This window comes from Apium graveolens, unplaced genomic scaffold, assembly GCF_009905375.1.
Source record: "Apium graveolens cultivar Ventura unplaced genomic scaffold, ASM990537v1 ctg2200, whole genome shotgun sequence".
Taxonomy (NCBI): domain Eukaryota; kingdom Viridiplantae; phylum Streptophyta; class Magnoliopsida; order Apiales; family Apiaceae; genus Apium; species Apium graveolens.
Window position 1 is genome coordinate 30680 of NW_027417565.1, and position 14119 is coordinate 44798.

Consider the following 14119-nt stretch of genomic DNA (forward strand, 5'->3'; position numbering starts at 1 on the left):
TTTTATGCGCATCTTAGAGTCATAACCCTCTGATAAAAACCTTTCAAACATCAATCGCTTCATCCGCCTCCAAGTCTGAATTGGTGCTTTACCTTTACGTCTCCTATCCATTTACAACTTCGCCCAGTATACAGCAACGACACTTATTAATTTACTGGCCACCAGTTTCACCTGTCTATATTTATCAACCCCTGTAAACTGAAAGAAACGCTCAACTTTCAAAATCCAATCTAGGAAATCCTTAAATCCTAACCTCCCATGGAATAACGGAATATCAGCCTGGATTTTGTAATCATTACGATGTTAATTGTTGCTATGAACGGAACCATTATACGTGTTGAGGCAAAATCCTTCAACTCTGTTTTTGTTGGCTCTAGTACTTTTGACCTCCGTATATTATTGAAACATTGTTATCAATTTTGTCATAGACTGCCTCAACTCTTCAATTGCCCGTGTATTAGCAGCCTCACGATCACCATCGTTAGAACCTCCGGTTGTGTGTTTCCCGGTCATCGTAGAACGATGTGAAATCCTTACTCTAATGTCACTTGACGCAGGACGGAAGTGAAGGAAAAACAAACGCTAATCCTCGCAAGAACTCTCAAACGAGATATCCCTAATCACCTGGAATCCACAAGGCAAATCTCGAATTCATGAGAAAAAAATTCTTGAATCCACGAGAAAAATAAGAAAAAACTCTTAGATTTTTAATTCAATCAATGATTATCGTCTGTTGCATCATATCATTGTTTATATAGGGTTATAAAACCCTAATACAAAATAAAATAAATCATAATTAAAAAAAATATTAAATGTAAGTAGCATGATCAACCAGAGTATTGAGCATGCTCCAGCTGTAGAATTTAGTAGAATTAAAGACCAGCGCTTGCCTACTGGAATATTTTTCTATTTCGACATGATCATGCAATTTGTCAGCATGATCGTATCGTTATCCTCCCTTCTTCCGTCTTTTCATGTTAAGTTTTTTTTCAAAATACCGGGGCTCTTGTCCTACAATCATGAAACGAGCCCATCCTTATTTAGAGATTACCTAAAAGCCAACCAAAACATTCAGGGGCATAGCTACAGCCTACATGCACTAAACTGCGATCATTTGTGCTCAGGAGTATGCCCTGTGAATTGTTAGTTGTTGCTTAGCTACAAAAGGATTGAACAGGGCAGGGGAAGGCTGCTGACCGAGTAAAGCTCTCACTTATCATGTTTATATTCTAATCCACTATGGTTATCCTGTGTCGTTTAGAATTTGTAAATTATCCGAATTTGTAAATTATCGTGCACCTAATATGCCAGTTGCAACATAACTGTTTGCTTACAATGTAAAAATGAGAGAGACAGGGATCTCTCAAAATGACGTTCATACGGAGGTTTGATTAAAAAGTTCAATATTTTTTAAATGTAATGTTTGAGAGGCCAAACCCAGGTAAGTAACACATAACATTACTGAACTGCAATGGCAAATAACATGACATGAACATCTAAAAATTATTCAGCATTGCCATACAATAATCCCCAAGTATTGACAAATATCTAAAGTCGGAACATGCTCGTACTAAATGATTTTTTGACCCTTAGCGTTATATCTATCATTCATAAATATTTGAATTCGTATCTTTTAGTCCCCAAGTTATGAAATTTCGTGCACTTTAATCATTTTTACTGTTACCAGTATATATCGGAATGACAAAAAAGACATTTATTCTCTGATTTGTACCTTTACGGGTTGTATCTTGAGAGTGAAAAAGTACATTTCTTATATATTTATTGTATATATTATCCCTAAAAATATATTATGGTATAACTTTTAACCCTCGAAATATAATAAATGTATCTTTTAACCCATAACGATACAATTTGAATAGGGTTAAATATTTTTTTTACCCCTCCGATTTATACCGGTAACGATAAAAAAGGTTAAAGGGAAGGGTATGGAATCTCATAACTTGAGGATTAAAAAATACGAGTTCAAACATTTAAGGCTAATGAATATAACATTATATACTTTAATGATCAAATGGTCATTAAGCCCTACTAGATTCAGATAGAAATTAACAATGATACCTTTGCAAGAAATAATCACTATAATTTACAGGAAGTCTCCTGGAATCAAACTTAAATCAATAAAAAAAAATGACAAATGACAATTGTTAATATATAAAAAAATAAATCTAACTTGTTACTAAATTTAACATTTCCATCTAGTTTTGGAGAGCAAATGCTGTGCAGCATAGCCGTAAATACAAACTCAACTGCAACATCAAATGAAATATCCTCAAAGAAACACCAGTCCAAAACTGTTACAAACCTACACCTAACCTCTGCACAATGTGGTACAAGGGGGAGTGAAAATAACAAAATCCACAAATACATGGGTAAATTTAACATCAAACACATATGACCTGATTCTATACAAGTTAAAGGATATACAAGTAATACAAATTAAGTATTATGACCTGTAGTCTGATCCCAGTTCTCTAAGCCAACTCAACCCCAGTAGCAAGTTTCAAGGTAACGCACGCATCAAAGATGAAGGTTCAATTCATTTTAGACTTCGAAAAGTTGGGATAAAGCATTAAGGTGTGACCAGAAAGGAGGAAATCATTAACGATCCGGTTAAACAACGTAAGTTTGACCAGTCACCGTATCCTGAAGATGCAGTGACCCATCTTTCATCAGATTTACGCTCAAGCTCTGGAATCTTTCCCTGGAATACTGTCTAGATGCCTTTCTCCAATCAGTTCCAGCTTTCATCATTGCAACAAACTCATCATAACTAATTTGCCCATCCTGAAACAAGAACTACCATATTATAAATTGAGTTGGACATAGGGAGATATGTGGAAAAAGTAGATATTTGTATCATGTTTTGTTGAGTAGAAAGATATCGAATCTCAGACCTTGTTTGTGTCAACCTCTTGCATAATTTCGTGGAGAACATCTTCGTCAGTTTCACCTGATTCATCTGCCAAGGCATCTCGTAGCTCATCAAGCTCGATACACCCGTTACCATTTTTGTCGAAAAATGTAAATGCTTTACGGAAATGCTCATCATTCTCCATCCGCTGCAGATGAATTGTCACTGCTACAAACTCGCCATAGTTCAGCACTCCATTCCCATCAACGTCAGCCTAGTTCACATTCGCGTGTTAATGTTTTGTAAACATATATTAGAGGCCAATCCAGCTATACAGATGCTACAGAAGGTTCATTATAATTTAGTCTTCTAAAACACATAGAAACTTTTTCCTTATCACGTCAACAACACGTCTCAGTCTCTTCAAAGATATTAAGATGCCACTTTTCTGGGAGCTCCATATGTGGAAATGTAATTTTTTTTTTTTGCTAAATGATGTGGAACTGTTATTAAAAGCATCTATCCATTTAAGAATATTATATGTAATGTTTACTTAGTAGTTCTCTAATTTGATGTTGTTTCATTACAGAGAACATTCACAGAGAAACTAAATTATGCTTTCAGAAATCGACATGTCTGACTCATGATTCCAACACTTCAATACAGTATGTATGTTTGACACCTTCACCAATACAGTAGGAGACATATATTTTCAACTAAAATAGTCTTCCAACAGGTAGTGAGTATACTAATTGATAGGTGAGTTAATAAAAAGCTTGAGTGAGGTATCTTTTAAGTCACTAAGAGTCTTTGATCTAGTTTCTTTATAATATTATAAAAAAAATGGCATAATGAACAGAAAGCAAATTTTAGCTATGATTCCTTTCAACACTCTTTACAGACAACGGATGAAAAGAAACAATATACAAATGAGAAGCAAATGAAACAGAGAATCTTTCTTATTTTAAATATGCCACTACTTCTACTGTGTAGTAAGTTACTGTAATAAATACAGAGACTTGCTAAACATATCAAATATAGCCTACTGGAAGAATTTTAGGAGAGAAATGAAAGACATCATCATAGATATAAAGTAGTCAAAGGAATTACTGAAACATCAATGCTCTGTAGGATACTAAACTCATATGCTAGGAAAGTTGTATAACTTTAGACAGGGTAAGTACTGAATACAGTATTTTCGACATAAGCGTCGATGGCTAAAACTATATCAGAGATAATAAAGTACCAGCAGTAATGCTTTAATAAGTTTCCATCAGGATTTCAGCAATTGTGAAATACTTACCACATCCATCAGTAATTTAATCTCTGGTTCAGCCAATTGTGAACCGACTTTCCGAAGTCCAGCCTTCAGTTCTTGGAATGTAACTTTTCCATCACCGTCGGTGTCCATTAAAGCAAACATGTCTCTGATTACCTCGACCTCCTCAATTGTCAAGTGTTCTGCAATAACCTACATTATTCGACAAAACCGATTCCAGTAAGGAATAAGGATCAAATGACAGGTGCAGTAAAGAACTATTCAACAGCTTGCGTAAAAAATACAGTTAGATATAGTCATACCATCTTATTTTCAATTTAACGAGAGGGTGAGTAAAACTAAGTTGTCATTGCAAAGGTGCACAAAATATTTACTTACCCGCAAGGCTTTCTTCTTCAGTCTATTCATGAGGGAGAATTGTTTAAGCCTTGTCCTTACTATATCTCCCAGTGGAACATTTGAAGCCTTCTTCACATTTTGTATCCATGGGTGTTCTATGACAGAGAGAAGACAGTTCAGCTGCTACATTAATAATTTTACCAAATATGTGAGAGACATGCAACTGCTATGTTGAGTCATTTATCTGAGTATGAAATAAAGCTCTGACCAAATTTAGTGCTGCATATCTGCAATAATTTCGCTTTCTAGATTATCTAATCCTACTAAGAGAAAATTGCATCACATAACCATACAACGGTCAGATAACTTATTAGACAACTCCGAAACAAGGTAACTCTTAGTTGCTGTTCCATAATGAATGAACCAGCCAGGGTATACAGTATTAAGATGGCAATGATACTAGAATATTGGTGAGGGCTATGATCATGACGAGTTGCTACTTTGGTTAGCAAGAAAGTAAGCAGATAGTGCGAACAATAAAATGTGTGTAATTGGTGTCTGATTTCCTAATAGATTCAGAAAGTAGGTGTGCTGGTGTATCATTCTTTAGATTCAAATATTAATTTACCTTCAATTTCCATTATATAGTACCTAAAGCATATCTATATGACTCATGCACCAGATACCCTTAAAACATTGTATCCACCATATGCACATAGAGGTTTGTTTGATATGACCACACACTCATATGCAGTCAACCTCAGAAAGACTTACCAAGCACCTGTTTGGCAGTCAAACGCTTTTTGGGATCAGGGTCCAACATCTGACGAACAAGGCTCTTGGCATTTTCAGATATCTGAGGCCAGGGCTCCCTCTTGAAATCAATTACACCACGCAATATTGCCAGAGCAACACCCTGTTCAGTTTCTGCGCCAAAAGGGATAATGTAAAACACTACCTTATGAGACAATGGTAACGGAGTGTGAAAACATTCAATCTCAAGAGAAGCTGCATAATATGCCGCCCACCAAAGCGTAGATAATTAATTAGAAATTAACAACTATACCTGCCCAAAACGGAGGAACTCCACACAAGAGAATATAAAGTATCACACCGGCACTCCATATATCAATCTCGGGACCATAGTTTCGCTTCAAAACCTCTGGAGCCATGTAGTACGGACTTCCCACGATCTCAGAAAACTTGTCGCCTTAATATTAGTTTCATTGTATTAGTGGGGAACAAAGTGAAATTTAAACATCTACTCATTTCAATTCAGGAAGGTACCAAAGTAAAATTCAAACATCTACTCCAGATATAAAATCCATTTAATTCACCAACTTCAAGAATATGATAGCTACCTACTTACCTCTATACAAGTCTCGTTTAAAATAAAAAATGCAGCACAAACGAATCCGTTTAAAACATTACATTCCCAACTTTATAGCTTATAATACACAAGTCGGCCAGAACCCACCTTGATTATTGACACTGATTACAGAACTTTACACATAAGTCATGGCAATATGAAACATAACCAAGAACCTAACTCATACTTGACATAATTGTAGACATAAACTCCAATTTGAAGATGACCAGAAAAATTTTGATATTAAATTTGTATTCCTTTAGGCTTTAAACATTCATTCTTAAAAAACAAAAAATCAGTTAAGTTTGGAATCGGAACATTTACCGACACAAATACGACTCCATAATTGACAAGATTCCCGAGACACAACCTCAATAAGCCCCAGATACCGTGTTTATCAAAATTTCATTTATTTAAGCTTACATATCATACTGCTTATTGATTTTTAATCGACACAATTAGCGAGACGAATATAACTAAATCCCAAACTCTACCCCAATCTACAAGTAGTTTAATTATCAAGCTGGGCATGGGTCTCATACTTTTTATGCCTATATATCAAAGGGAGCAGTCTTGATTAGGTCTTGTAATCATAGGGCTTTTGGAAATTCAGCTCTGAATATTGTATATACACAAGGAATCAAAAAGTTACTAAGAAATGATTGAGTAATTTATGAGACAAAGATAAAGAACTGAAGAACCCTAGTCTTACATTTTATATTGGGATTTAACATGATATACCTTTCCAAGAACGACAACTACATACTTCTTGACCAATTTGATAATTAACCCGACCAGAAAACCGTACCTGGCTTAAAGAACACAGAGAGCCCGAAATCAATAGCCTTAAGAGGCGAATTCTCCTTCTTATTCGCAAACAAAAAATTCTCAGGTTTCAAGTCACGATGAATAACGCCACACTCATGACACATCCTAACAACCTCCGCAACCGTTTTCGCAATTCCAGCTGCAGCTCTTTCACTATAATGACCTCTAGCAACAATCCTATCAAACAACTCCCCACCTTCACATAACTCCATGACTAAATGCACAGCCTCATTATCCTCATACGTAGCCTTAAGTTTGACAATATTATCATGCTCAGGTAAACTCGACATTATCGCAACTTCTCTACGTACATCCTCAACATCTACAGAAGTTCTCAGCTTCTTTTTAAGTATTGACTTGCATGCCAAGGCATCTCTAGTTTGTTTGTCAATACATAAGTAAGTAGTTCCAAACTCGCCACGACCAAGTTCTCGACTCAGCATGTACTTGTCCCCGATCTTAGTGTTCTTGTTTGGTCCGTGTGGGAGCACTTGTTTAACAACCTGGATAGGTGACGGTGAGCTTGCGTAAGGGTTAGGTCTGCGTTCTCTTTTGTTTTTTGGTTTGGTTTTTTTAGAGGGGCTTAAACAGTTGCCCATGTTTAGTTGAAGTGGATTAACGGTGGCTGTGAACGGTGGCTAAGGGCGGAGAAAAATGGAATGTTTGTGTGAAAAATGAGGGCTAAGGGAGGAAAGTTATAAAAAGTCATTGGTTTGTGAAAGTAGTATAATTGACTACTCGGTTTATTATTGGAGACTTCTCCTAGGAGTGCAATTGGGTGTCTGTGACTTTTTTGTACTTATTTTAATACCAGCCTTCTAGATTGCTTTTGATCTTTGTATTACGAAATGTAAAGTTCCCGATTTTTTTTTTAAAATCCTTCCTAAATGAAAGGGACCCCACATACTTACATGAAATTATAGGAATCCCTCATATTTCATCGATTTTTAGTAGTGATTACAGATTCTCAAACGATGAATGGGGATAATTAAACAATGTATCTTTACATGCACATTCTAATCACTAATTTTATACACTCTTAGTGAGTTGGCATAATTTTATTGAAAAATGCGAAAATTTCCGAAAACGGTTCCTAAAATTATTCACAGACTATTGGTTATCATTATTTTATTACTTATTCCATAATAATTGTTATAGGCCCCACATACATAAATATGAGTATACAAATAAAAATAAGTCACATGTTATTTGAAAAAAAAATTGAAATTATTTCCCGGATGTGAAGCATTGCTCAATTTTATTTGTACAAACAGGAAATACATCATTATTAATAATAAATTAAAAATGTATTAGAGAATATATGTTAGTATGTACATGGACACACCGTAACAAAACCAATTTAGTAATTATTACTCTTGGAATACTGATGTTTCCATTAATAATTAATATAGTCCAATCCAAGTAACGTTTACGTTTGAAGGTGTTATTAATGTAATGCAACTCCTAACCCCTAATGCCCCATTGCCCAGCCCACAAAAGTTAACATAGAGAAGTTTTTTTTGGGGAGTTTGTAAATCTACTTAAATTGACAAAAATGGGACGTCCCTATTAAAATGGCAGGAATAAATACTATCTTATGTTTCGTTTTTTAATCTGAATTATTTAAAAGTATATAATATATGAATATATGAATATATTTCTAATTTACTGGAAACTTATAAATTGCACGCAAACCGTACATATATTTTAACTTATTTCGGGTACTAAACTCGCACATTTTTACTGTCACTCTGGTTTACAGTTATATTAGAAAAAATGAGTCAGAAAATTATGAGAAAAATCTTGCGAGTATTCTCTTCTACTTGGGTTATATTCAGACGAAGGACAGATGTGATGATGTTTTTTGACCAAAACTTTGACCCCAGACAATGAGTGTAGTTAGCCGTTATTGACTATGAACAGTGGCGTTTGCCGAAGAATCAGATGACTCACCAAAAGATGCCTTGCCAGGTCATTGCCGGCAACCCCCTCTGGCCCCACTGCAAATTCCTTTCATTTTCTATTTTCCATTTTACGAGGAAACACTGGAGTCCGGAGGCTTTTCTTCTAGTTATCAAAAATACCAATCTTTTACTTATATTTTTTACAAATAAAGTGCAATTAAATTTAGGCGGATATACCATTAATTGAATCGAGTTCTTTTAGTTGCATGGAGTTGAAAAAACTCGTCGAAATTATATTATATTTTTTACAAAAATATTTTTGACCTTGAATATATTTCAAAAGAGCACTTTATTTTTTGTTTTTAGTTAACTATGTTTTATCATAATTTTAGTTTCATACAATCAATATCAATAAATTAATGTAACAAAAAATTCAAATTACTAATTTCACTCTTTATTAAGAATTTATCCGATATATTCTAAAAAAATTACCCAAGTTTTAAATTATATTCTCTTTTCTTGTAAAACCATGACAATTAATATGTATCAAAAACTAAGGTATAATAATTGCTGTGTCTATTACTCCCTCTGTTTTTATTTATATGACGTTTGACTTTTGTGCACACACTTCTAAGTGCTTTGACCGTATAGATAAAATAATATTTTTTAAAATTTTCTTTTTGTAAATTAAAGTTTTAGTTTTATATTTTTATTCACAAAAAGAAAAAAATGAAAATAATTATTCTAACTATACGGTCAAAGCACTTAAAAGTGTGTGCACAAAAATCAAACGTCATATAATAAAAAACAGAGGGAGTACTAAGGAACGTGAGTTTCAAGACTCGATTTGACTGCTCTTGTGTTTCGTAACTCGATCTGTCTTAACAAGATGCTTACGTACCTTGCTGATTGCCAAGGATCAAGTCAAAAAATGTAGTTCTGATTTGTGGGGTGAGGCCCCTTATATAGATGTTGGGAGTCCTTAAATTGTACTTGGTTTAGGAGACTTGGTTGTCTAGTCTTAGAATTAGAATGGACTTTGGAGTCCTAGGAAGTAGGAAGCTGATTCTTTATCCCATGAGATTCCTTGGAGGCCAATTCACAAGGATTTATATCCCCACTAGGACTTATCTTAATAGCTATTTTTCTCCCTTATTAATTAATTACGAAATTAATTAATATTCAGGGTTTTGTGCCTTTTTTGTTCCATCAGGCCTGATCAATGTGTTAACCTTTTTGGTCTGAATGTCATACATCTTCTTATTGGGCCTTGTAACCCAAATCATGTGTAATTAATGCAATATTAACTACGTAATCAGGATTTATTTATTCCCTATTATTTGTCCCCCAACTTATGGGAAACAGTGACTAGATTTCGCAGAAGTTAAGTTCATTTGTTCCCTTACAGCGTATCGTTTTGCGTAAAGTGTGGAGCGACCTACACATTTACAACGATTTGCTTTAATCCCTATTATTTAGGAATTTATCTTAATTTTCAGGAATTTTCCCTTGAACCCTGAGATTTTTCCTTAATTTTCTGGAATTTTCCCTGAATTTAATGGATTTTTCCCTCAATTCTGGGATTTATCCTTAATTTTCTGGATTTTTCCCTCAATTCTGGGATTTATCCTTAATTTTAAGGAATTTTTCCCTTAATTCTGGGATTTTTCCTTAATTTTCTGGAATTTTTCCCTTAATTCTGGGATTTTTCCTTAATTTTCTGGATTTTCCCTTATTTCTGGGATTTATCCTTAATTTTCTGGATTTATTCCCTATTTTCCGAAAATATTTACATTTTCGGGAAATATTTTAAGGAATTTCCTTTAATTATTATTGTTTTTTTCCAGGATTTTTCTTCCCTCTTTTTCTTTTTTCTTTTCTTTTATTTTTATGCCTGGTTCGACCAGGATCCTGGTCGAATTAGCCATCACTTTGCCCTGGTCGACAGGGTTTCGAGGAGTAAGGCTTCGAGCAGGAATCCTGGTCGAATTTCGGCCAGGATTTTCTCCCTATTTATTTTTTTTACAGGATTTTAATCCTTTCGGTCAGAATCCCTTGTTTTTGAACGAATTAGCTTCCTTAGATAGCCCTGATCAAAACTATATCAACCTCAAGAACTTCGACCAGAATTTCTATATAATTTCTGGTCGAATAGGGTCAAGTTCTGGTCGAATTATCCCACTTTCTCAGCCCTGATCGAAACCATTTCGACCTCAATCATTCGACCAAGAACATAATATTAGTTCTGGTCGAATTAGGTCAGAAAATCAACTTTTCATCCCTATCTTCCTGGGCTTTGTTTTTAGGCCATCTTCAATTAGCTGGGCTTTTTTCTAAGCTTATATTTTGGGCCTTAACTTGGGCCCATTGTTCCAGTCTGGGCTTTCCTTGATTTTGAGCTTCCTTGGGCCCATCTTTTGGGCCTTTTTATCCTTCTTATACATTTTTATTCCTTTAAACATATATATATATATATATATATATATATATATGACTAGGCCTAAAGATCTGGGCTGGATTCTTTCTTTAACCTGTACTTGGGCCATGATTTGGGCTTGGCCCAAATTCTTGATTTTCTAGAACTCCTAGGTTCTCTCTGGATTCTTTCAGAAATTTCCAAAAATATCTCTTTAATTCAAATTTTATTTCTGGATCCTTCCAGAACAGTTTCTTCTTGGGCCCATATGGGCTTTTCTAGGCCCAATTAGCCCATTTTTGTGCCTATATAAGGATGAGATGAGAGTGTGATTTCCTCACACTTCTCATTTCATTCTTCACTCAATCTCTTATATCCTCCCACTCTCAACACTCTTCTTCTTAGAGTTTTTCGGCCTCCCTTCCTTCCAAGGTTTCCATGTTTCTTCATTCTCTATCAATGGCAGACAAAGGTGCTGAAAGAGCGGCCAAGATTGCCTTGGCTTCAAAACGAGGTAAGGATGTCGAGATCCGCTCTTCTTACATGTCTTTGATAGATATGATCAATACTAGGGGGGACGAATATCCCTCCACTGCACATCTTGACTCTTTTAATCATTGCAACACTTGGCACAATATAGATTATGATAAGTTAAATGCACGTTATAACGTCCGTCCTCCCCTTAGGCTAGTTCCAGTTTCTGGTGGCGACCGTACATGCCACTGGAAACCCGATACTCTTTTTGTTTACACAGATGCTCTTGATGCTGGGCTTAGGTTTCCTTTTCATCCCTTCATTCCTCACCTTCTAGCTGATTTACAAATAAACCCATGTCAGCTTCCTCCAAACGCTTGGAGGAACATTTTATGTTTTATGGTTTGTTGTCTTAGGGGATGTTTTCCCTTATCCGTAGCTGTTTTTAGGAAGGTTTTTCAATGTTACAACAGTTCTTCTGGTAATTGTGGCTGGGTCTATGTTAAACAAAGGCCCAAGTGTAAGCATATTTTTAACAGCGCCTCCATTCCCGATAATAACCAAAATTGGAGGAATAGTTTTGTCGGGTTAAGGTGGGAGAATGGTGACTGGGGCACCCTCTTCAGATCTTCTTTCGGGAAGGTTAGTGATGGTAGCCTCAAATTCATTCACTTAACCCCCAAGGAAACTATCATTTATGAGGAGCTTACTCGGGATGACGGTGCCACTATTAGCTGGACTCTTTTAGGGGAATTCTCCCTCATCCACGTGGGGCTATCCTCTATTTCTTAACAGGGTATTTTTCTTCCCTTCTCATTTCTATTTTGTTTCATGCATTATTGACACCACTTATTTTGTTTTTTCTCTTATTTTGCAGCTGCTAAGAAGATCAACGAGGATAATGTGCCTCTCGTTGAGGAGACTGCCAGGATGAAGAAGGCTCGTCTTGCGGGCCTTGATACTCGAGGAAAGGCTACGGAGCCTAGCTTCCTACAGAAGCACAAGGAGCCAATGGTGGAGGTTCCAGCTGAGGGGCTGAGGGCCACAGTGCCCCTATCACTACTGTTGCTCCTGTCACTGCTGCTACGGGCGCCTTTCAGCCTCTCTGGGGATTCTGCCGAGGGGATACCGTGGTTGGATCCACGAAGCACGCTTGGAATTGGTCTTACCATGGCGTAACTCCCAAAGACTTCACCGATGTGGTGGCCACTCCTGACTTGGAGAGGATAAAGCTCATGGGAGCCCAGTTCTTAGCCTCGGTATGATTATTTCTTGAAATTTTTCTTTCTTACTTGTAGCATTCACTTGACTTACACTTTTGTTTATTATTTTGTTTCAGTCTAACGCCTACTTCCAAGGCGCTGTGAGGCAAGCTGAATCATGGAAGAGGGCTTCTGACAAAGATGATAATGCTCTCAGGAAGCAGCAGAAGAAGTATGCCGCTTTGGAGCGGAAGCTGAAGCATAAGGAGGAGGAGCTCGGGAAGTCTAACGCCGAGCTGGTGGTGCTAGGGGCCAAGAAAGACAAGGCGATTGATAACTATCTGGACTCGGAGGAGTTTACCCAGTCCATGAGGGTGAGGGATGTGTAACACCCCCAAATCCGGGGTCGGGGATTCGGGTTGTCACGAGTTCCATTTCCCTTATCAATACTTAATCTTAACAGTCAACCAACTACTGAGTACTGTGACCCCACAATACACACACACACACACCACAAGTTATAGTCTCAGAGATGAATACCAAATATAACACAAGTCATTTTATTCCACAATTATAAACCGTTACACCTTAAAAGGGTTTCTGAATAAATTTACATTTCCTTGCCATTATTACAATTTATAAATATACATAAGTGTGGCAACCCAAAACCCGGGATCAGGAGTCTCGGAAGCCACGCTATCTAAACTTACACAACTCACACTACAATATATAAATACTCACGCTTCACGACCCCACACTTAACACACACACATTACAGGTTATTGTCTTGGAAACGAACCATCATTACTAGAGAAATTTTATTACAACCCAAATGTAATTAGTCTTACCGGGGGTGACCTTTAAGTAAGGTTAATCCGCCGGCCGAATATACGTTTCTTATTTCTTATTTTACATAAACCATACTTATAAATAAGCCGAACTATAAATAACTGAAAACTAATCCAGCTTATTCCGACTACCTGAGGTACTGCACCAAACAATCTACGGAACATCTGGCCATTTCCTACCTGTTTCCTGGCTGTGGTTCTCATGGCAGGCATCTTGATTCACTGTTGTGTTGTGTCAATTTAAGAAAACAAGTGTGAGCTAAGATGTTCAGCATAATAATGTACATTATGAAAATGACTGTATAATAACATCATATATTATATATATGTTTTATTTAAAAGTAGATGTCTTGGTGTCCCACACCTTCTTATGAAAACAATTCTTTTAAGGGGGTTTTATAACCTGCGAATACCTTAATAGTAATCCCAGCACCTAGGCTTGGGTTACGATATTGCATATCAATTCCAATTGGAAGATTTTGGACATCTCACAGGAGCCACCGCATATGATGATCAGTCGTCCTACGGAAAGTAACCTTCTTTACTAGTAAAAGGACGAATACCGTCATCTCTCGGGTATCACCCCGG

At 36.3% G+C, this 14119-nt stretch overlaps 1 protein-coding gene across 1 annotated transcript; it reads right to left on the reverse strand.

The window, feature by feature from the left end:
- Window positions 1-2154: 2154 nt before the first annotated feature.
- LOC141700354 (calcium-dependent protein kinase 10-like) lies at window positions 2155-7448 on the reverse strand. The gene is made up of 7 exons (XM_074504141.1): window positions 6668-7448; window positions 5557-5700; window positions 5265-5417; window positions 4530-4645; window positions 4176-4343; window positions 2916-3146; window positions 2155-2805 (listed from the first exon to the last, which is right to left on the reverse strand). Exons 1-7 carry the CDS (start codon window positions 7284-7286, stop codon window positions 2632-2634), a joined length of 1605 nt encoding a protein of 534 aa, XP_074360242.1. The 5' UTR covers window positions 7287-7448; the 3' UTR covers window positions 2155-2631.
- Window positions 7449-14119: the final 6671 nt, after the last annotated feature.